Source organism: Aphelocoma coerulescens, chromosome 2 (genome assembly GCF_041296385.1).
Source record: "Aphelocoma coerulescens isolate FSJ_1873_10779 chromosome 2, UR_Acoe_1.0, whole genome shotgun sequence".
Lineage (NCBI taxonomy): Eukaryota > Metazoa > Chordata > Aves > Passeriformes > Corvidae > Aphelocoma > Aphelocoma coerulescens.
This window is the reverse complement of record NC_091015.1, coordinates 69,628,114-69,652,389: the sequence shown is the minus strand read 5'-3', so window position 1 is coordinate 69,652,389 and position 24,276 is coordinate 69,628,114. Positions and strand designations below refer to the sequence as shown.

General features: G+C 40.9%; 1 protein-coding gene across 1 annotated transcript in view; it reads right to left on the bottom strand.

Annotated features, from left to right (window-relative positions):
• The window catches only part of RECK (reversion inducing cysteine rich protein with kazal motifs), a 46,000-nt gene extending 33,138 nt beyond the window's left edge, over positions 1 to 12,862 (bottom strand). The window contains exons 1-4 of the mRNA XM_069007939.1: positions 12,713 to 12,862; positions 10,408 to 10,466; positions 6,503 to 6,577; positions 4,899 to 4,935 (exon numbers count right to left, since the gene is read on the bottom strand). Coding sequence (XP_068864040.1) covers positions 4,899 to 4,935; positions 6,503 to 6,577; positions 10,408 to 10,466; positions 12,713 to 12,791 — 250 coding nt within the window. The 5' untranslated portion in view covers positions 12,792 to 12,862. The remainder of the gene's footprint in view (positions 1 to 4,898; positions 4,936 to 6,502; positions 6,578 to 10,407; positions 10,467 to 12,712) is intronic.
• Between the last annotated feature and the right edge of the window lie 11,414 nt (positions 12,863 to 24,276).

Genomic DNA, 24,276 nt, shown 5'->3' with positions numbered 1-24,276 from the left:
CAATTATTTTCTTCTGCGTCACTTGTTTTTCTTGGATTTTTTTTCTTTCTTTCTTTCTTTCTTTGACTTTCCTTCTATTTTTAGATTATAAACTGTCTATCCCAACCATGGGTTTTCTCACTCTTGCCCTCTGATTCTCCCCTCTCTCTCACTGATGGAAGAATGAGCAAACACTTGTGTGGTAATTAGCTGCCTACTGGGGTTAATTCACGACCCTTCCTCTGCCATTTATCTCCCCAGTAGCATGGTTTCATAGCCAGAACTATCTCCAATAAAAGTTTCCTATCTCCCTGTCTCTCTTAATCCACTTACTTCACTATTTGCATTACCGTCATCTCTTACCACAAAGTTACATAGAAACATAGTAAGAAGCAAATTGCTGCCATAAGTTGTTTCATCCTTTTATCTAATAATAAATACAGATTTTCAAGACATCAGAAATAAAAGAACACATTCCTGTATCTATTTCTCATGTAACTTTAAAGACAGAAATAAAGGGAAGGTTTGATCTATGCAGCTGCCCAGCAGCTGTGACAAACTTGCTACATTCTTAGGAGGTAGAATTATTTAACTCAAATGAACCACTCATTTTTGTTATGAATATTTGAAAAATAAAGCAGTACTTTATTACATACACAAATTATATTCTTTATGTAGAAATAAAAAAGTCGTAAGCAAGAGAATGAACAACTTAATTTTTAAAAATGTTCTTAAGCCTAGCGGAAATGCCTATTTAGAAGAGCCACATGGGATGTTCAGCTTTAAAAAAAGGGAAATGGAAGAGTTAGGTGCAAGACCAGTGATCTTAAATTTAGATGCTAAGAAAACACTTGGAAAAAAGTAATAAAAATAACTGCAATCAATGGAAAACAATGGCCAGTTGGTATTTATTGCCTTTAAAATACACTTTGTAGGCTTTACAAACACAGGTGGCATAGAAAGTCTTGCCAGCATCTGTCTTTCATGACATTCCAATGGGCGAATTAAGAAAATGCACTAATGGCAAATTTATACAAGAGAAGCAAAATCTCCACTAAATTAACACATTCCCCATGGAAATTAAAATAAGCCTAACAGTTATTAAAATACAAATTAAAACCTTAATGCTTGACACAAATAAGGCAGCAGCATTGCCCAGCAGGTGGAGGGAGCAGAGGGAAAAAGGTACAGGACAGCTTCTGGTTGTAGCCTGTATTCTGTCAGTTTGACCATCTGAATGGTCCAGACCCTCTGCAGGCACTGCAGGCCAGTGATCCATAGGACTTTCTGGAGACGCTCAAAATCCTCTTGACACCTATTCAGAATATTGGCTCAGCTTTCCAACTCACACTAGTTCGAAGCAGCTGTGAAGGTCACAAACAACTGCAAGTACAGCTCACCTTTCACTTCCACAATTGGGGTGCAGAACTAGTTTTCAGAGGCTGAGCATCTTTTTGACAGTGTTAAAGAGATCACTGTTGTGCATACATCAGTAGCTTGCAATCACTGTTCAAAAATCTGGAATTTAGGTTTGACTACATATGTACAGTTAATTGTCAAGTCCACCACTCACTATACTCTGTTCTAGGCATTAAATAACACGTCAGTCATTTCTGCATGAATTCCTATGGGGAGATCCCTTTCAATCAGAACAGTTATGTTTGATAGAACATTTATTAGTAGGATTGATAACCTAAGGCATAAGCAATCTAAAAAACATCAAAGAAACATCATGTGCAATATGAAAAAAAGATTTCCAGAAATCTCTGCTGCAATAACTAGCTGCATCCAGGAGAAGCACATGACAAATACAGCTGGACAGCTTTAGGGGCAGTGTCACCCCTGAGCAGTCACCACTGAGTAATCAGGCATCCATATGTTGTGCAATACAGGGCCTGTGGTTTCAGACATACTGGAACTAAACTAAATGGTGATAAAAGAATGAAGCAAACGACAAAGACACACCAAATTAAGAAGGCTGATAATTTTCAGCTGTCACTAATATTTTCTTGGCAAGTGGCCCTCTCTCCAGGTTATATCCAACCAGCAGACAAGCTCGTGACTAAACTGATTGCACACTCTCAAGAAACACTGAACTTCAATCTTAATACAGCAACTTTTAAATTAATTTTGTCATCAAGGTAGTTAAGATGTGTGCATTTCTAGATGAAAATACACCTTTAGTGCACAATTAATTGACTGGAGCCCATACTTACGATAATTCATCAAATTCATCTGTACAATACAGATTCCTGAGCTATAACAAATCATCTAGTTGCCTAACACAGGCTCTCAGCCTGCTCCCACATATGTTCCAGATCCTTAATCACCTTACAATGGCTCTTTTCTGAACTTGCTCCAGTGTGTTCATAGTGTTCTTGTCCCAAAATGTTCAGAACTGGACACAGTATGCCTGATGTGGTCTCAGCAATGCTGAGTAGAGGGGAAGGATCAGTTCCCTTGATCTGCCGGCAACATTTTTGCTAATGCAGTCTAGTCCTCTTTGTTCCAAAGGCACACTGCTGGATCATGTTCCACTTGCTGGTCACCAGGATTCCCAGGTACCTTTCTACCAAGCTGCTTTCCAGCTGGCCAGCCTCCTGTATGCTGTGGAGCATGGGGCCTGTGCCAGGTGCAGGACTTTTCATTTCCTTTTCTGGAATTTCATGAGGTTCCTGTCTGCCTGTTGCTTTAGTTAATCAATATCCCTGTGAATGGTAGCACAACCATCTGGTCTAGCAACCTCTCCTTTCACTTTTGCATCACTGGTGAATACACTGAGAGTGAACTCTGCCCCATCATTAACTAAGATGTTAAATAGGACTAGATCCAGCATCAACCCTTGGGATACTGGCCTACAGCTGCACTCTGTGACACAGATCAAGCCTTTGGGCATAGAAGTTTGGCCAGTTTTCACTTCACCTCCACTGCTCTCTTATCCAGCTCACGCTCCATCAGTTTGTCTACAAGGAAGTTATAAAAAATAGTGATAAAATCCTTACTAAAACAGAGACAACATGCACTGCTTTCTCCTCATCTAAAAAGGCAGTCATCTCATCAGAGGGCTATCAGGTTGGCTGAGCAGTTTCCCCTTCATATATCCATGCTGATTATAAACTATCAGCTTCTTGTTCTTGATGTGTCTGGAAGCTGCATGCAGGAAGATCTGCTCCATTACTTCCCCAGGGTCTGAGGTGAAACTGTCCAAGCCTATAGCTCCTCAGGTCCTCCTTGACCTTTCTACAGGAAGAAGTGAACTTGCTTTCTTCCTTTCTTCATCACAGTCCTCAGCAACCCCTCTCAATACCTAGCCCTATCCTCCTCCATCAGGCACAAGTTTTCCTCGCTCTGGACTTTACGACTGATCTCAGAGACCTGGCATTCCTGCAGGTTCATCTTATCAGTAAAGACTGAGGCAAAGAAGACCATGGGCTATTTAGTGTCACTTGTCACCAGGTTTCCTGCCCCATTCAGCAGCAGACTCTCATTTTCTCCAGTCTTCCTTTTCTGCTGATGTAGTTCAAGAAGCTTTTTGGCTGCCCATCACGTAATTCACCCGGATCAATTCTTGAGAGGCTCTGGATTTTCTAACCCCACCATGCATTAAGTGGAGCTTGGATAAGGTGATCCTTGAAAGTCAAGCAGCTCTCTTGGACCCTTCTTTTCTCCAGGGCCATAACCCATGGGATTCTTCCAAGCAGATTGCCTGTGCCCTTGTGTGTTGTCATACATGTGTTTTCTCTTCAAAAGGGTGATTGAAGTTGCCCACTAACACCAGGCCTGTGAACACAAGAATTCTCCCAGCTGTACAAAGAAGGCCTCATTTACTACTTCAGCCTGATGAGGCATTGTGCAGCAGACACCCACATCATCAGCCATGTTGGGTTCTATGTACAACGCACTCCAATGCTCACAGGCTGTTCTCACCTGGCCCATCATCCATTCCAGGCAGAGCTCCATGCAATCCAGTTAACATTCTCACATAAAGGGCAACACCTGCTCCTCCCCTTCCTGGCCTGTTCTTCCTGTACCTGTTCCCCACAGCACTCCTGCTGTGTCTCTGCGACTCCAATAGGATGGAAGCCCTGTAACTGCGCACAGGTTTCCAGCTCCTTCTGTCTGCTCCCTGTGCTGTGAGCGCTGCTGTACAGGCACCTCCCAGACGCACCCAGCTGTATCAATTTACCAGAAAAGGGATAAGAGCTTTTCCTCTAATGCTGTCCTATTAATTTAAAATGAATTTACAAAATCCTACCAGGAATGCAATTTTAAAACTGGTTCACACCAAGAAAGAATACGATATATATAGCAATACAACTTCAGATGCAAGAAGGATGGAAGGTGACCAACTTTGTGCAGGTACAAGAAAAGCAGAGGAAGACAATTTGGGAGTGGTTCATTAACAAAGATTTTGAGCGCTTTTCCACACACCTATACAAACCTAATATCCAAAATAAAATATGTATTTCTCACTTGCAGTAAAAGCATTGCCACTCATCTAACTACAGAACTTCAAGGAAGATTAGGTATCGTTATCAGCTAAAAATTTATCAGGTTTTAGATGAGACAGAAACACTGCAACTCCAAAAAATAATATATTTTGCCAGTTTTACTTAACCATTAAGACAGAAAGTCTGTTTACAAGCACTGGAATCAACAGTTTGCTGATATTTCCTCAATTTGTCACAGAAAAAGACATTTATTATACAAACATATTAAATATTTTCTAACTAGGAAACATATTAATAAAATACACAGGTAACTCATTATATACTAGAGGAAACTAGATGCCACATACAGATTATATTAGATACATAATGGAAGTTAAATTATCATGAAATCTATAGGTGCAGGTGGTAATCAAAACACACACAGGGTGAAAACGCAACATGATTCAACGGCCAACTGGTATTTCTTACCTGGCAAAGAAGAATTTATACAACTCCACACTTCTCTCTGAAAAGTAAAAATGCAATTAAGCAAAAGCAAGTTTACAGAATAAGAGAGTTTTCGCAGACTCAAACCAGCAATTTCAGTACTTTTTCACTGGGTTTTAAACATCTGATTGGAAGAATTCTTATGTTTAAACATCTTTTAAAGAAGTGCTATGAGAGAAGCTGAGTACCATTTCCTTCGATGAGAAGCCTGCTATGCACAGACTACAGAATCAATAGCAGCATTTTTGCAGATGCAGAACCTAATGTAGGTATCTGGAATACACAAGCTAGTCAACTCTCTCCATCAGTGTTTACAGAACTAAACAGCAACTTAGACAAAGAGTAAGATTTGTCTATGACCAAGACCTGAGGAGAAGCTTATTGCCCCAGCATTCCTTTCCATCAGCTTAAAAATACCCTAAACACACACAACCACACAGAAAACAAATTTAAAAAGGGCTTCAATCACACTGATACAGCAACCCATATTGCCACACAATGACACAGCAAATACAGTATTGAGTTGAATTGTTAACTATTTTACATATTTAGATATTACCAGTTCAGTGGTACTAATTGAAGATCCACACTGGACAGCTAACTTGTCATTTATAAAGACGGCAACTGGGAGTTACAAAAATCATTGTGTCATTTTCCCCCTTGCAGATAATCTCCAATCCTGTTTTATAAAAAGCAGTTCTCTACTGTACAGATAAGATTCTACTTGTCTTATCGGGGATGAAAGATAAAGAAAACCAGTAACAAACCAAATGCTATTCATCACCTCGATAGGTTTTCATGACAGGTTTTACTCACACCAGGAGCTGTCTATAACTTTCCAAGACCTTAGTGCTGTTGACTCACAGAAACAAAAACAGAAGGAACTTTGACACACAGAAGGAAACAATCTATAAGCAAACACAATCTTGTGAAGTTGCTTATCAAATGTTATTCCCAGATTTACTACTCCTACTCATTGCCCACTTGAGCTGAGCATATGTTTTAGGTTTGCTGCAAACAGTATCGGTCCCGCTGAGAAGTAACAGAAATTACCAGAAGAAAGCAAGCTTTTCTGACTGCAAAAGGTTGCCACAAGATAAGAATCTAAAATTTACAATCTGAATGACTGTACTTATCTATTCCCTGATTAGATTGTCCCTAGAAGAGGGAGCAGATTACATTCTTTTTTTAGTTAAAGAACTTTAGTGAGACTAAAGAACTTTTAGGAAACCATAATCTTACTCATCCAATAAAAGCATTACTTCAGTTTCTCAGATAAGGCCATGAACAATTTGGTGCAGCTATCAGGGCCACCTTGTCTTAGCCCAAGACCTCACGGCTTCGTGCCATACACATGCTGGAACGTATGATCTAATTTAAGTCATTGCCATTAACACCCAAGTGACAGTCACCCAGCACAATTTTTTACAACATAGATTACATTTTCATTGCATTTCATAGCTTATACATGCCACCTTATTGCAAGTAGCATAATTCATGACGGCTTTATTAAAAAAAAAAAAAAAAAAAAAAATCCTACTTTGAGGGTCAAACCTCATTTGACGAGCTTTTCTAGCAAGCCTTACCATTGATTCTGGACAATACTCAGGGGCTCGCTGCAGTAAGTGCTTCAAACGGGAGTCACTCTTAGAAGACAAAATCTGTTAGAAACAAAACACACCTTAAAACATAAAGAATGTAATGGCACATCAAATACTTTTTTCAATTGATTTCACTGTTTTTAGTTTCTCTAATATCTGCTCTTCGACAACTTTGCCTAACAGTACGTATACAATGCAAATTTAAGATTTCTTTTTATGTATTTGTAGCTCTTCAAATATGTTTCACTTTTTATAGAGAAGCAATTTTTTCTATTTAGAAGAGAACAAGAATTTCCTCCTCAAACGTTTCAATCAAAAAGTTTCTACTGAATGTGGAAGGGCAGTGTGAGCTAGAGGATTTCTGCCGCACGTATCAAAATACTATACAACTCACTTAATTAACCTTCTGCTACATGTTACATGATCTTAAGCAATTATACTTCACAAAAATCCTGAAACATGAATTTTTGTGGAACAAGGAAGAACAAAACCTAGAGTAGTTAAAGAGACAATCAAAACTAACAGGGGAATGCATAGTACCCCTAGGCAAACTGAACACCCAGGAGCTCGCTAGACTGGATGGAATACAACTGTTGAGGACGCTGGTCCTTTAGCATTCTAATTAAGTTTTACTAATTAGATGAAAACAAGAACCTGGTCAACAAGAGGAATGGAAACAGACCTATTAATGTGTGATATGAAACTGTAGATTATATAACTGAAACAGATGGATTTCAGAAGGAAAAGTACATTACAGTTCTATTCTATATTTGTTCTATTCTAACACGACAAACTATGTTCTATTCTAACATGATAAACTAATTGAAAGAAAATCAAGAAAGCAACAGCACTTGTTCCAGAAAGGAGAGCAAAAAAAGAACTGCATAAGTATTTCAAATCTTCTGAGATCATAGGAAAATAAAATAATTTGGGTTGGAAGGGATCTCAGAAGATCATTTATTTCAACCTCCTGCTCAAAGAAGGGTCTACTATGAGACCAGACCATGATGTCCATCTGTCTTCTTTCCACCTGTCCAGGTCCCTCAGGATGACAGTCCTGCCATCCATTAAGATTATCAACACTTCCTTTCAGCTTCATATGGCCTGAAAACTCAATGAGAGTCACCTTGCCCAGGTCATTAACAAAGATGTTAAACAGCACAGGTTCCAGGGAAGACCCCTTTGGGATTCCACTTCTTATTAGCCTGCAGGCAAAGTAGGACCCACTAACTGATCTCTGAGCCTGATTTTACAACTAGTTTTTTTACTCATCTATTTGTCCATTCCTCAAACCCATATGATCCTAAAATGGATACAGATATATTGAGGGAATTAATGTTTAAAAACTTACTACAGTCAACAAAAATGACATCCACATCTTTGCCCTCATCCAGAAATCCAGCCTTATTATCAAACCAGGTTGGCCAGGAATGGTTTACTGATGCTAAATCGCTGACGCTGCCTTCAGCAACAGTTTCACATTTTTCCTTCTTCAGCCTTTAACTACTGCCATAAAATATCTTGTTGCCCTTGACATTCTCTACAAGTCTTGATTCCAGTTGAGATTTTTCTTTCCCAATATAACCTTACTTGCCTTGGACTGTTCTTATGCTTGGAGAAGGATATGGATAGAGATCTCTGGAATGGTATAGAGATGAATGTTGCCAGGAAACTTATCATTGTGAAACTTCTCAGAAATAAATTTAGGAAAAAAAAGTCAATAAAAGAAATAGAGGCCCACTTATTCCTTGCTATGGTATCTGACATGCTTAATCAAATAATCATGAAAAGCAGATAATATCAAAGCTAAAATTGGAGTAATACTTACTAAGATTGCAAAATAATTAGGTGTTTGAATATGTTAGTTGACAAACAAATCTGTAATCCAAGTTCTCTTTTTCAAAGGTCTCACAGTAGCTGATTTACTGGTTAGCAGAATTCCTTACTGGTAAGCCTTTTTCCTAACTGGCAGGATCCAGGGCAACATCACTGGGTGTCCTGTGCCTTTCACCCTAGTCCCTGGGCTCCCATGCAAGGCCTCCCTCAATACTATCACTGGTGCCTACACAGATGAGCAGACAATGGGTAGCAGTCTGAGGGTCAAAAAACCCTTGTGATTCCTGCAACATCCTAGATCTGAGCCCCTGAAAACCAAATTAACTTAGCCAGAAAGTCTCATCTGGAGATGAATGCCTCCATGCACTGCAGAAGGGAGTGTTTCCCCTGGTGGTATTGTTTACAGTCTGTTGGTTAGGCCAAGATGGCTCCTCAATGAACCTTGTTCCTCCTCATCTGCTCTAAGGCCCCAAATCTAATCTGTAAGTGCATATCCAAAGACAGGCCAAGAAACTTCTTCCTCCTGCCAGCTGCACAAAATAGTTAAGTTTCAGAAGATGAAAATCAGTAAAATAACAGCAGACAGCTCCTTCAGCCAGCCTGTTGGACCGTACCAAATGATCACTCACAAAATGATGCCACCAGCCTGATGCGAGGTAACTAAGCCAGCTCCTTATAGAACACTTTGAGGGGCACCAGTCTTGCTTCAGACTTGCTCTAGACCTTTCACCACTAAGATTCTGGATATGCTGATTATCCGAGAAGAGAGAGATCATCCAGATTAAGCAAGATCAGAGTATCTTACAAAACCCACAGAAAATGATGCAATAATTAGAACCAGTATAGCAGAACTGGGATGGAATTTGACAGTAAAAAGCTGGAGGCCTTTCATGAAGAGCCAACAGGAATTCACATGATAAGCAGGAAACTTCAAACCAATGAAACACAAGACAGAAATGGACAGATTATTCCAAATGCTGTATAAGTGCAGGTACTAAATTCACCAAAAATTTTTTTATGTACAGGAATGGATATCTTTCTCTAACATTCAAGTTTGAACACAATTTTTAAGACTGAGTGCCATACTTGTTTTTACAATGTCATGTATAGTTTTGCTTACCTGTATTCAAACAGGTAAACTTATGCTGGAAGGGCTGCAAAAATTCTTATAGGAATTGAGAGAATACCTTATGCAAAGAGACTGTAAGACTTTTCCTTGTTTGGCCTAACAATATGAAAGTGGAAAGAGGATTTGGTTGTATTCTCTAGATAAATCAGTGAGGGAAAAGTGCAATTTAAAGTGAAAGTTTTATTACTACAATCAGAGATAAATATAAACTTAATCATAACCAGGTTTATTGCTCGAACAGCCCCAAAGTGGGTAATGAAGACAAGAAAAGAGGGCAGGTATGATGTAAGAACACAACTTTAATATAAAAATTGTGTCTACATGTATTTAAGCTTTACTGATGTAAAACTCTTTGTAGATAAATATATGTAACTACACACACAAAACTGTACCACAGGTACAAATCTAAACATAAGTTATGGAAAAATACTTTCCAAGCTTGAATTTAGAACAAACAGCCTTATGAATAGAGTAAGTAAGCAGATTTTTGCTGCATTCACAAAGCCATATATCATAATGGGATGCTTAGTGGACAAACAAGAACTGGAAGGAAGAAAGAATAATACTAGCATCTTGTTCTTCAGTTTAAACTCCCCAGAACTTGGAAATACACAAGATTCATAAATTCTGTAAAACACCTTCACCCCTCTCATTTCCTAATGTGCTTATCACTTCTTGACCAAATTGTGGCCTCAGGTTGGTATCACTATTTCTCCTCAACTTCAGCAGAACCCATTTTCTACTACCAAAGGAAAGAGGACTATGGTTTTAAAACTTCTAAGTTCTCATTTCGATAACATTACATCTCACAATTCACACATAGCATCCAGACAGAAGACCATTAGCTTACAACCTTAATGTTACTACATCATTATCTAAAGGTACAATTTCAACTCTGATGGAGTTAAATTTAAAACAAGCTTACCTGTTCACAGACATCACGGCACATTAAATTGTCCTTTGCATGGTAACAACAAGACAAGCCTATGGAAAAGCAAGGAGAGGGAAACAGATATTTAGAAGATTTGAAACACTTAACCATCACTTCTGAACACAAGTACACACTTGGTGCTCTATCAGGACAATTTTCTGGCCCACAGATGACCATAGGAAATTTTCCTTCCCAAAAGGCAAAAATGAACAAGAGAAATTTTTATTCTGAAAATGATGCAGATTGTTACAAGAAGTCTCACAGTTACTCCTGAACACTTGCTGCCAACAAAATGAGATCTCACTCCCTTTTTGCCTCTAGTTACATTTCTGCTACTTAACCTGCACTAGTTTGGCACATGACAAACTCCTTTACGAGGCAATGCAATTTATTAATTTGGGGGAAACTCAAAAAAGAATAAATATTAAAAAGTAAACAAAAAGCCCACCAAAAATCTTTGTAGAGACTATATGCCTTTGTAAATTGAATCATGTCACAGAATCTGAAAAGTCCAAGAATCATTTAGGAACAGGTGGTGAAGGAAATCAGAGAAGGAACCTCTTTCCACATAGCTGCTCATTGAACTCTGGGTTCTAAAAACCTTGGCACAAAACCGTAAATTGTTTCACTATTGATGGATAATTAAGGCTGGATTTGCCTGACTGGATGGAAGTCACAGAGCAAACACAGATATGAACACATCAAGAGGGAATAAAAAGAGAACTGAAGCATTGGGAAGTCATGAAACACTGAAGTTTAAAGCAGCATTTTTAGCATTATACTCTACTGTGCTTTGTACCCCCTACCATTAAAATATTTTGTTCATTCATGGTTAAGCTGGGCCAATATAAAATGAATTGAACAGTGCCTTGATACTCATTTTCATCCTCACTTTCCTGTGTTTGGACCAGTGTTTTAGAAAGCAGACAGAGGTGTCCTTCGAAACTTTTACTTTCACACACAGGAATATTTAACGATTACAGACTTCTGCTGAGCTGCATCTGAACAATGTATCACACCGGTTGGTACAACAAAAAAAGGTTTACTTCGCAACACCTTACTAAACAGATTTTGACTGAACCATCAAGAAGGAACTTGGACATGAATTCCTTGCAACATTAGTAGGTTTATCAATGGAAAGCTGGGCCAGAGTATGTCATATTTCATTCCACTAGCTTTTTACTGCCTTCCTCCTAAAACCAAGCCTCACTAGAAACCAAAACTACAGAACAACAATGAAATGCCCATAAATGCTTTAGGGACTGCCGTCTTCTTATCTTTAAAGTATTACATGTTTTGTATTTTCCATTCCAACAACGTGATCTATTTATTAAAAGGTGTTTTCCAATATCTGTCCTTGTGCTGTCTTGTTTTTCCACCACTCTTCTTTGGTCCAGTCAAGAAGTTACAAACACACAGACTTCCAGAATGGTTTGGAGCGGAAATGACCTTAGAGATCATCTAGTTCCAAGCCCCCTGCCATGGCCAGGGGCACCATCCACTAGACCAGACTGCTTAGAGCCCCATCCAGCCTGGCTTGAACACATTCAGGAATGGAGCATCTCCATCCTCTGGGAAACCTGGACATGACTGGCATTCTGGGCTGTGAGCGCACATTGCCAAGGCATCTGCTATCCCAGCTTTAATGCGGGGAGCTATTTCACCACTATCCTCTTTATTAAACGTCTTGCCTTCACCTTTCAAAATGCCTTGTTCGATACCACTCTTCTACTGAAACCAAGGAATACGAGCCCTGGAACACACAGCCCGCTCTGACACTGAATATGGCAACCCAAGCGTCAGGTTTTACCCATTTGGACCACTTCAAGCCACAATCCTGGGAATTCACCCGCAGGCAGCGTGACAGCCGAAGGCACACATCCCGGCCCCGAGCCGCGGAATCCGCTGGGGTAGACGGGGAGGTCAATGCCCGGGCGGGATGCCGGAGATCCGGCCGCTACAGAAGCTAAGGAAGCGCCTCTCCCTGGCTGCGGTCCTGGCCGCAGGGATTCCGGCGGGTGCTCTCGCTCCCCGGGGAGCCGGCGCGGGCACCAGCCCGGACCAGCACCGGGACGGCGCCAGTGCCGCTTCCCGGGCGCGGGGCAGGTGCGGGGGGCGCAGCGATGCCGGGGCGGCGTCCCCCCTCTCCCCCGGCTCCCGCATCCCGCCCCGACTGCGGCCAGACAGGAGAGTCCCGCGGCGCCGCATCCCCGCGGGCGACGCCGCCCCTGCGCCATGTTGTAGAGAGGGACCCGCGGAGCCGCCTCCCGCCGCTCCCTCCCCCGCGGTCGCTACTCACCGGCCGCCGCGGGGCACAACAGCGGGGCCGCCGCCAGGCACAGCAGGGCCCAGGGCCACCGAGCGGCCGCCGCCGCCATGGCCGGGTCTCGAACCCGCGCCGACCCCACCCCGCGACCCCCGCCCGCCGCACGGACAGACGGACGGAGGGACGGGCGGAGGGACGGGCGGGACCTGCCGGCGGCAGCGCCCCCTCCCGCCAAACTCGCGCCGGCGCCCCCCGCGCCCATTGGCTGGGCCGCCCGACCAGGTCCCGCCCAATTGGCTGCACCGCCCCGCCAGGCCCCGCCCCATTGGCTGCGGCCCCTCCAGCCGGAGCAGGCGCTCCGCCTGCGGACGCTCCAGCAGGAGCCGAGCGCGGCCCGCCCGGCCGGCGGGGGAAGGCGCCGGGTACGGGGCGCTGGGCCCGCCTCCTCCTAAAACCTTCTCCGCCTCCTCCGCCTCCTCCTCGTCCCGGCGCTGGGCTGCCCGTGGCCACCCGTTCTGTGGTGTCAGGGTCACAGGCACCCCGCAGCCTTCCTTCCCCTCGGCCCATGGAGCGGTAGGGCCATGCCCGGAGGGAGCACTCGGGCTCGGTCTGGAAAGACGACTAAGGAGAGGAGAAGGGGGCACAGACTTAGTTTATTTCTATTTATATGTAGTATTTGAATTATTAACAGACTTCTACACATCACTTTTAGAGCGTTGGTTGCAGCCTTACAGTATTTTAAAGGGGGCGTATGAAGAGGAGGGAGGATGACTTCTTGCCCAGGCAAATAGTGACAGGACAAAGGGGAATAGTTTTTAACTGAAAGAGGATATATTTAGATTAGATACTCGGTGGAAATTCTCTGCTCAGAGGGAGTACTCAGTTTCTGGAACAGGTTGCTCAGAGAAGCTGCGGATGCCCCACCCCTGGCAGTATTTACGGCCAGGTTGGATGGGGCCCTGAGCAGCCTCGTCTGGTGGGAGGTGTCCCTGCCCATGGCAGGGGGGTTGGAACAAGACGGCCTTTAAGGTCTCTTCTAACCCAAACCATTCTATGATTTCTGTGATTGTAAGGCAACTTTATAACAATGTTTTCTGCTTGAAATTACTTTGTGTATTTAGTGACTGTGAGGGAGAAATGGCCTCACTGGCCCCAAACGTGAGTTACGGAGGGGAGTGACCCCTGGGCTGAGAGGATGCTCCCAAAGGGCAGAGGTGAGGAGGCTGTCTTGGCTACACCTTGGTGCTGATCCATGATCAGTGTCAGATTCAGTTCACAGGGTATATGATTAAAGAGTCTCTAACTGAAGAAACCTCTGTACAGTAGGGCCACCACTGCAGTTTATTTTCCATGTAGAGATCAAACTACCCCCTCGCCCTTTTTTTTTTTTTTTTTTTTTCCAAGAATTAAGGAGAATTGAAATGTAAGCTATCCAATGCAGTTAAAATGAACTTAAGTTACTGCTCATTTCATAGCTTGTGACCGTTTTGCCTTGAAGTCTGGCTGTTCCAAGGTGGATCGATCAGCTTTTGACAACTCCAGAGTTTTTGGATGAGCACCTTAGCATCCCATTACCAGATTTTCCAGCAACAGTAAAACAGGAAAATTTTTAAGAACCCATAGAATTCGGTGTCCCACAAACTGCTTTTCCTTTTCCCAATCTGATACCCCAGTGACTTCCTTCTCCAATAACAAACTACCAAACTATTAATGACTCCATGGTCTTATAGCCTGGAGAATCTGTAGGAACCCTTTAATTCCAATATCAAGTTTATAAATGGTCCACAAAACAAATCAAAAAACAAGAAGACCAAGGCAATACAGGAGAGCACTCCAATAAGTTGAAAGAGCTTTCTCTCTCTCTCTACACCAGTATAGAGTGATTAAAGTGTATTACTTCTTTGTCAAGCAAAGCCATAAAAAAGTACATTTAGTTTGTATATTTGAAGTCTTTTATTGCTATAATTGTGAATTCAAGAAAGTGAAAAGTCGCAACTGTAACCTAATTACACAAAAATCTTTTCATACCAGGATAGAAATTATGCTGGTATGTAAGTGAGGTTACTTATCAGAATAGCTGAGCTTTCCCCCCCACAATCCAAGGTTAACTTCTCCTAATTTTCTATTTTGGGACTTAAAATTCACAGCGGGCCCACGAGGCGGCAGCAGATCACAAAGGAAAGTTAGCCTGACGGCCGAGTTTATGGGCTGGTTTAGCGTCTCTGAAAATACCAGGGGCCGGAACAGTTTAGATGCATTTTTTTCCCCGGTAAAGCTAAATGGTTTAATTTAGCTTGATTTTGGATGAGGGTGAACTGCTGTGCATTCTGCTTGCCCTGAGTGCCACTTATGTGCTAAGTCATTAGCAACAGTAATTTGTCCTCAGGCAAACAGGCAGGGAAAAGATGCAGGTGGGTCTTAAAATTCATTGTCGCTCTAAGTCACCTCTTCAGATCCAGATGAAATAGTCGAGACCACTGAAAGTGTTTCCTTCGCTTTAAAACAGCAAACTGAACTTTGAAATAATATAAGCTTCTAAAATTTGGCTTTCTGTAAGGGTGGTATGAAGTTTAAACTTATTGTTCTGGAAAGCAAAGACTTTGTCCTTGGGAGTCTGAATGTTGAATCTGCAGGCTACTGTTTTCTAGCTAAACCATGTTCACTGGCCTTTTTAAAGCCGCATCCATTTGAAATTGATTCCTACCCAATATTTAAGAATGAGAAGTGGAATTCTGGGACTTGAAATTATTAAATGCCTCAGTGTAAAGCAGCTTGCTACAAATATGCTGACAGCATAATTTTAAAGTCTGGTGGTAAGACAGAAACTGTTCTTCAAGTGTTACGTTGTTTTTTGCTGCTCCTGTCAATTGCTAAGGGAAAAGGAATACTTTATTTTGTATGCTGTATTTCCTGTTGCCTAGAACATAACAAAGTCTGCTCATTCAGCTACGCTTTTTGTATTATCTTGAGTGATTGGTTTATTATATTTTGTGTTGAGTAGCATTTGATCCTGCCTTCTTATCCTAAAAATTGCTGAGTATTACTCTGTAGTTTATGCTGAAGTCTCTCTCAGCAATAAGTGAAGATTCTGATGTACTCATGGTCTGAGTTACTGGTCCAAGATCATGTTCTACTGAAAGAGATCTGACATGATCAGGATCCCCTCAGAAAGTAAAATGATGCCACTTTTTTCTTAAATCCAAATTGTAAATGTGGCAGATTTCTGTGTGTTTCAGCAGAGTACTTTGTGGACTGAAAAATAGTGTTCTATATTTGAATGTTATGTATTGTATCTCATTCGAGATGTGCAGTGTTGCATTGCTGTAGTTCTCAGGATATCTACACCTTGTAATTTGAAAGGTGCTTACCGCACTTGTGAATTTACCCTAATTACCATTAATTTGCCTAATCTGTGTATCAACCACTAGATATCTGCATGATAAGCCAGTGCTAGATTCCTAGTGCGTGTTGGAGCATTTTCCTGTGCTGGGGCTTGTTCAGTTTCACCTCCAGGTTGGTACCAGGCCTCAGATGTGTCTCTGGGCAAACTGCTAGGAGCTGTGGGACCAGTCCTGGGGCTGTCACTAACAAGCTGCTAGCTAGTAAGTGAGGCTGTTGCCTGTTTCTTCAGGCTAAGGATGGATTTCCACAGCAAAGCCTCTTTCAAAGAGATTTTTTTCTTAAATGGGCAAACTTTCTTGTTCAGGCAAAGCTTAGCGACTTTATATTTTCTCTGTTAGATCTCAGCCAGCATTTTCCATCTGACTTTCCAAGTAACTAATAATGAATAAGAAAGATTATTTTCTAATTACTTCTTCCTTTTTTTTAAGTCCAGAAAACTAGATTTATATTAAAAGGTAGAATGTGAATACAAAAGCTGGCTTTGGTGGCTGCTATTACACACATCAGAAGCAGTGTGCATTTATGCTGATAAAGAATGCTGTATATAAAGCAGCATAGATGTGAAATTAAAGCCAATTAAAGATGTACATTAATGCCAAATACAATGTCTGCAATTAATTTTGAGCAAGTTGAACATGTGGTGCGTATTAGAGTTCATAAAATCTTGCCATAGGCAAATAATTAATGTTGCCTACATCAAGTCTGTAAGGATAGCCAACTGAAAGTGATTAAATAATTGAAGAATATATAATTAATTAAAATTTGCTGTGGAGGTAATAAAGAAGTAAATAAGATTCTGTCATCATCAGTGAGCATACTTTAAGAAGCTATTCTATTGTTTTAGAAAGGAATTTGAAATGGATCTCATGTTTGCTCACAGACAGTTTTGATGTTCATAAAGGTACCATAAGAAATCTGGCTCTGCTTCAGACTGCATAATTTTTCTCAGCAGAGCAAACAACCTGAAACTAAAGTCATCTGTCAGTCTAAATTTTAAGCTCTGGAAATTAGTTACAGGATTAGAGCTTCTGCTTCTCTTCAAATGAGAATAGTGAGTGTAGTACACTTCTTGGTAACAGAGTTTATGAAACGGATAACTTAAAACCAGGTTGTGGACTGATGGGAGCATCAAGACCATTCTTTCTCTTTGACAGAGAACTTCACCAATAAAATGTAATTACTGTGTCCTTCCATGCTAAAGGAAGTGATACTAAAAATAGTGCCCAAAGAAGTCACCAAGATACATGTCTGCTATTTGGCCAGATGCTTTTTGCTCTCTATGCTGCTTTGTATGCTCTGCAGTCTCTGTGCTGTGTACTCTTTATAATGGAAATACATATTAATGCATCTTTATCAATTTGCTGCCTTCAAGACCACTGCATGAGGGTCAGGGTTGCTAGAAAGTGTCTGGAGGACTTTCATATAAAAGACCCTCTAAATGGACAGATCATTTCGAAATGATTTCTAAAATAACACTGAGGGATTGATAGAAGAAAAAAAAAGTTGTTTTTCAGTTTGAGAAGCTGGAAATGAGGGAAATTACACTGGCAAATCCTGGAGTCTGGGAATGTGGGAAAAGAATGTTTCAAATGGAATCCTGTTCAGTCCAGTCAAATGCTTCAATCATCTTAATGATCTAAATCCGAATCTAAACTCAAGTCCGGCACACCTGTACCATAGCAGAGATGGGCTGTGCTTATGCCAGTTGAAATCCTATCTTCTTCCTGTCCTTGGCTCACCATCCAAGAGGACAAATAACAGCATTTAGCTAGTGATGACACATCCATGTGTCATCTGTGTCTTTGGATACAGATAAAATGGATATTCATTTTGCTTTTCAGCTCAGGCTTCTGTAGCAGCAGTGCATCTGCCAACATTTCATAAGCATGGGCTGGAGATAGAAAAGGATGTGTTGAAGAACACTGAGAATGCCATATGGAAATTCTTCTGTGGATTATCCCACTGAATCATCTAGTTGTGTATAGGATTAGTTACTTCTCCATATGGTGTTTAAGGACCAAATTGCTGCTGGAATGTTTTCCAAAGGTTATTTTTATGTTTTTCTGTACTATGGAATTGTGTTAAAAATTACATCATAACCTGCACCTACAGTGAGATATTTTAAAGCATCCAAAGAGCTTTATTCATTTTCTTCCATGTTTTAGCAGCTATAATTCTCTCTCAATTAGTAATCTTTGAAGGACTGCATATAATTCATTCACTGCTATACATTTATTTCTGTATGAACACAGTCTGCAAGCTTTGCAAAAAGGGATGTGGGTGGTATGAAATAATATATGCTGCTAATTGACAATTGTGCAGTTGCTTCTACTTTGAAACAGAAAAAAAAAAATCAATGTAGACTGGCAGGTTAAATAAAAAAGGAAGGGGAAGGCATAAAATTCCATTTTTTGCCACTAGTTTGTGTCACACTATTTAAATCAGTCGTAGTTAAACTAATCAGCTTAGCTACAATGAAATTGTTTTATTCTTGCTATTCCATAAATTAGCTAGCAAGTTCTGTCAAGATGACATTATAATTATGTGAATTACAGATTAGTGCCTATTCCCATTTGTACCTACGCTTGAGTGACACGAGTGAATTAGGGTAGAACTTTGTCAGTATGCATTAATCCTGAATACTTCTCAAAGTGCCTTAATAAAAATGTTGAAAGGTGCCTTATTTATCCCAACTTCTGTAGCTGTTGGTAATACAAATAGATATGAATAATTTACATATGAAGTTCAAGAGTGAAGGAAGTTATTTAGAGAACTCTGATGTCTTTGCTAGGAAAGGAGAAGCAGCGTGTGTCAGAGAAGAATGGAGAGAGGGAGTCATGCACTGGGACAAGGCCGTGGGATAGTGAGAGCAAAAGCTGTATAAAGAAACATAAAATTAAAATTGAAATTGACTGCTTGGAAGCACTGCATACACTTCATGCTTCAGCTTCCTGACTTCCTTCACCAGACAGTTCTTCCTACAGCCTTAGCTGTGCTGGTGGATTGCCATCCTCCGAAGCGCAGCTCCTCCAATGGAACAGAGGCAGATGTGGGTATCGACATCCCAGACAAAAGCTGTGAGCCCCTCACCCTTCTGTGTGCCCACGCTCTTCTCATGGAAAGCCCGAGAATAAGCAGCCTCTCAAAAATATAATGAAGTCCATCACATAGCACCTTAAAAGGACAAAACTAAAAAGTAGCTTGGTTTAAAAGTGTTCTTACTAGTGCCAAAAAGGAAAGTCAAGTAATAATTTACTGATGTCACAAATTAAATACGTGATGTCCTTTATGCATACCTGTATATCTTACATGCACTGTTATGGTTTTATTCAGTAGGTAGCACATATGGAAGACACATTAGTGGAATGAAAGCTGGGGAAGGGGGAATGTTATTAAGTGTGCTTTATCAAGCTGTACTTACATCTTGTACATTTAGAAGTGCCAGAGCATTTTCAAAAACAAAACCAAAATTTTATCTTTAAAACAACTTACAGGGTCCAAAAGCCCTCTGGTGTGTTTTTTGCTGTTCTGTACCTCCTAGATTTGAAGATATGGGAAAAATAGTGAAACACAATCCTAAGTGGTACTTCAAATTCTCCTGCAATTCCTAAAGAAAAAGTTGTCTTTAAATGAAATACAAATTTAAATACATATGGAATACGTATTTAAATGAAATATATTTATAGTCGTTAGAAATGGAGTTTCATGATGGAACAGGACAGAATGTGCCAGTGCAGCAGAGGGTGCAGCCTTAATGTAATGACCAAAGCACAGTGACCTTAAGTGTAAATGGCAGCCACCTGTTTGCACACAACCAACCCCTTTTATCCCCTTTCCCCTCTCTTTTCCTATGCTTGTTGCTTCCCTCCCTCCCTTTCCCCACCTTTGGTTCCTCCCTAAATGTGCTGTGGCAAGTCCAGCACCCGGAGGCCAGGCACAGAGAACCTCTCCAGCAGCAGGATCATCAGCTGGGACTCACAGCTGGACAGCAAGGCTTATGGCTTTCCCAGGGCAGCTTTGGGACAGGGGCTTCATTCCTGTTACTGGGCTACAGGGATTCCTCATTCTGCCTCTCTGCTTCTTTGTATTTGTGGGGCTGAGCTGTTCCTCACATCTGCCAGCATTGAACCAAATAATATAATTCACTCTTCGATGTTTCAGTGTGCTATCTGCAGGCCCAAGAAAACCAGGACACTTAAGCAGGTAGTTGTCTCTGGATCACCAGCCTTGTGGTAACTAGGCTGAGGTCCTCTTCTTTGTAAAGGGCAGGGGGGATTTTACAGTTATGCTAGGAAACCCCAATGGGGAAAAAATAAATTATCATACCAATTGAAAGTTGTTCAGAATATAACTTGAAGGAGATTCGCAATAATGGAAGTAAAACAAGAAGACCCCCATGAACAGAAACAACCCAACAGCTGAAAGCAGACCGCATGTCTAGAGCTAGTATACTTGCAGGGATTTTGCATTCCTTGCCCTTCCTCTTGCATTCCCTGAATTTTTCTCTAAGGAGCATATTATCAGTCATATATCCCTCTGAAGCATCTGCAGCTTCTGAATATCTTACACATGAGCAAAATACGACGTATTAAAGAAAAGTGTGAGATTTTGAAGGTACTGTTTCTACAAAAGGCCTAAAAAGTCCATCTTGCTCCTAAAAAGATGCAAAAGCAGCAAACAAAGCAAACTCATTCTTTCCAGAAGGCACCAAGGGCATGCTTCCAGGAGAAGTGCAGGTAAGGGAACAGAGCATTCAGGCACATGGATTTTCTGGCTGGTGAAGTTAATGTTTGCTATTTTTATCCTGTTTATTATTGTGACAAAACAGTTTTTGTATTAGAAGTGCAATTCTAGTATTGCTAGTTAGTCACTAAAACACTGACTCATTGGCAAGTCATCCCTAGTGCTACTTACAGATTTAGAAAAACCCTAATTTTTCTTTTTCTTTTTGACTCACCATTACTAAATGTTCTTGTTACTGCCCATAGAATAAGGGCAAATGCTCACAAGTCAATGTGGTCATGTGCATCAAAGCCATCAACCAAAATCGAGTTTTCCAGAAGTTTTGCCATGTACCATTTTGTGCCAAGTCTAGGATTGTTTCCAATATCTGATCAGTTCTTTGTCCAGGAATGTGTAAATGCAAGGCCTAAAATTAAGGTAAGAGTTCTTCAAAATGAGAGTTTAATTAATATAAATTTGAGGTTAGCATTATCACATTAAATTGATCAGTATTATCTATTTAATACCAAATCAGGGACATAGAAAGGCTGAAGTGCTACAGCAAAGCAGAAATGCTCTCACAAGAAGTGGCAGATTATTTCATCTGTGTTAATTAAACCTTGACATTATCACAGAATGGCTTGGGTTGAAAAGGACCTTAAGGATTATCTAGCTCCAGCTCCTAAATTACTACAACTAATTAATTCCAAATTGTTGAAAGTAATTAACTCCAAACTTCTATAAATTGATAGCTAGCTGACTGTATCCTTAGTGAGAAAAAGTGAGACAAGTAGAATATTGCCTTCGGATTAGTTCAAGGTGGGTTGCTCATCACAGGAATTAAAAAAAACCCAGCTGAAGCAATGTCAGGACTTGGTGTTATTTTGAAAGCTTGTGAAGGATTGGGAATATACTGAAAGATTGGGATGGTGGGCAGTGATTCTTTTGATGAGGAGCAAAGGAAGGAAATAAGAATTTTTATACCAATCATTTTATTTTGGTTGTTTGGGGTAAAGAAATCCACCCCGAATGAGTCATCCAACATTATTTTTGAGTACCACCATGACAGCAAGCAAGAGCCAACAAGCCAATACAGACAAATTGTGGCGAACATAGCTTATTTTCCTTCACAAGAGGCAAGAAATATTCGTGTTGGACATAAAGAACCTTTCTAAAGGTAAGAGTAGTGAAGTATTGAAATGTATTGCCTAGGGAAGTTGTAGGATATCCACCAGAAAGAGTCTGGCAAATCTTTCAGAAATAGTCTAGGCAAATGTTTACCCAGCACGTGGATAAGGCTTATCTCCCTTGTGAGGAGTGTGAAAGCTCTGATGATTTCCAGAATCTTTTTGAGGCCTTTTTTTCCCCCTGAATCTCCACCCAGTCCTACAGACTGTATATGGGCCCTTCACAAACAGGGCAGAGACTGCTGTAAGAGGCTTTTTGGGCATCTGAAGTGCTCATGGACAAACCTGGAGCAGCTGGAAGCACCCTTCTTCTGGCTGGACCTTTGCCAGTGACCACCTATAAGTGTGTGCTGGAAAGAGAAACTTAACAAATGGAGCTGCTGAGATTTGTCAGCCTTTCTGGAGATTAAAACCCAAAAGTTCCATTTTCAACCTCAGAGTAAGACCTCATCACCACAAAAGACAGCACAAACGAAACTGTTTTATCTCTAGGAAATGGTCCTCATTGAGAACATTTCCTAAACATCAAGACTCATTTCCCATGTTCAAAACCTCTTAGTTTTCATCTCTTTCTAGCAGAAAGTTCAAACTCCTTATTGCCTATCCAATTTTCTGTGTGACAACTTCTTGTATTCTAAGATATAGTAGAAACAAACTGGGATTACATATCATAGACATTATGGCCTCAAATGCTTCTAAGGAGACATAAAATGAGGACTTTTTTACTTCACTTGCCATGTATTTGCAGGAGAAATTCTGTTTGCTCTTGCCTTGGGCAGGCTCTTCATATGCTGCAGAGCTGTATCTACAACCACTGCAGCAACCTCCCGACACCACCACTCTCTGCTCCGTAAGGGTTTTTTCAAGAAAAGCTAATGAAAACAGTCTGTTCCAGTAATCAGATCCAGAGGAATTAGAGATACTATGAAAGAAGTGAGAAATAACAGTGTAGAAATAATTCCAAGAAAATTATTTATATATCCCTTCCTTTCTCTGTTGCTACTGCAGATGCTTGAGCGCATGACTGACGGCAGTAAATCTTGGCAAAATCTGTGCTTTGAGTAAAGTATAATTATAGAACTATTTTCTTCAGAAGAACATATAACAGAAGTCTGAGGAAGCACAGTGCAGAAAATACATAGCTAAATAAAATTACCTTAATCCCAAAAACCACAATATAATTAGCTTTACGCACTTATGCAGTAGTTTATGTGTTTTAATGTAGGTGCAGTGGGTTCAGTTTGTAACCGGGCAGAAACACCAAATTAGTGTAGTGGTTTTGGTTCAAAATATTCATTACTTACTTATTTACCTTCTGTGAGATAAGAATTAGGAGAAAGCAAAGCAGCCACAAAACTTAAAAGAATATAAAGTTTATTAACAGACCTAAATGAAAGGGAAAAAATTCAGACCAAACCTTCAGAACACTTCTCCTCCCTCACCTTTCTCCCTTCTCCCACTGACAATGTAAAAAGACAACCCTTGAGCTTTTCAGTCAGTTTACCACCTCTATAATAACAATTTTCAGTTCACTTAGGGAGAGGAGTCTCTCTTGCTCATGCTATGGAGACATCTCCACAAGAAGATCTTCTATGGCTTCAATGTCACTGCGAGACAGCCACCCAGGTTGGTTCTCTGCTCACATGTGAGAGTCCCTTCCCTCGACTTACAGCTTTCCCCACAACTGCTTCTGAGGGTCCAATCTTGAGCTACTGGGGTACCATTTTAAGGATGAGCTGTTCAGAAACAAAGGTTCTCTTCACCTGTCTCTGGGAGCATCTTCATCTCTAGGAACAGAAGTCTTCACCTTCTGATTTGGAGCAAGAGTCCTCATCACTTCCATCTCTCCCTGTTCAAACTTCTCATCAAATCACAGCTGCTTCAGCTTTTGCTTGTTTCAGCACAAGTACTTTTGCTCACAAGTACAGTTTGAATGCTCCACCCCCTCCCATGCTTTCATGAAATTACAACGGGTACTCTGATATATCATAGTCCATCACCACCATAGCTATACAACAGAATTTCAGCTTCTAAGCATCTCCTCTTTCTCCTCCCTCAGGGTTTCAGCTCTTCCTTCTTCACTGACTTTGGCGTCTCTATGGTGTTTTCTTCACCTTCCCCCTTCCTCAGACTCGGAAGAGGATTGATGTCTGCAGGCTTCATCTGTTCTGGAGGAAACTTACAGCACTAAAAAAGGGTTAATCTCACCTGGCCTTGCAGCTGGAGTTCACTTATCGCTGTTGGTCACACGATCTTTGCCGGGCAGCGGTCTCAAACAAGCCCTGG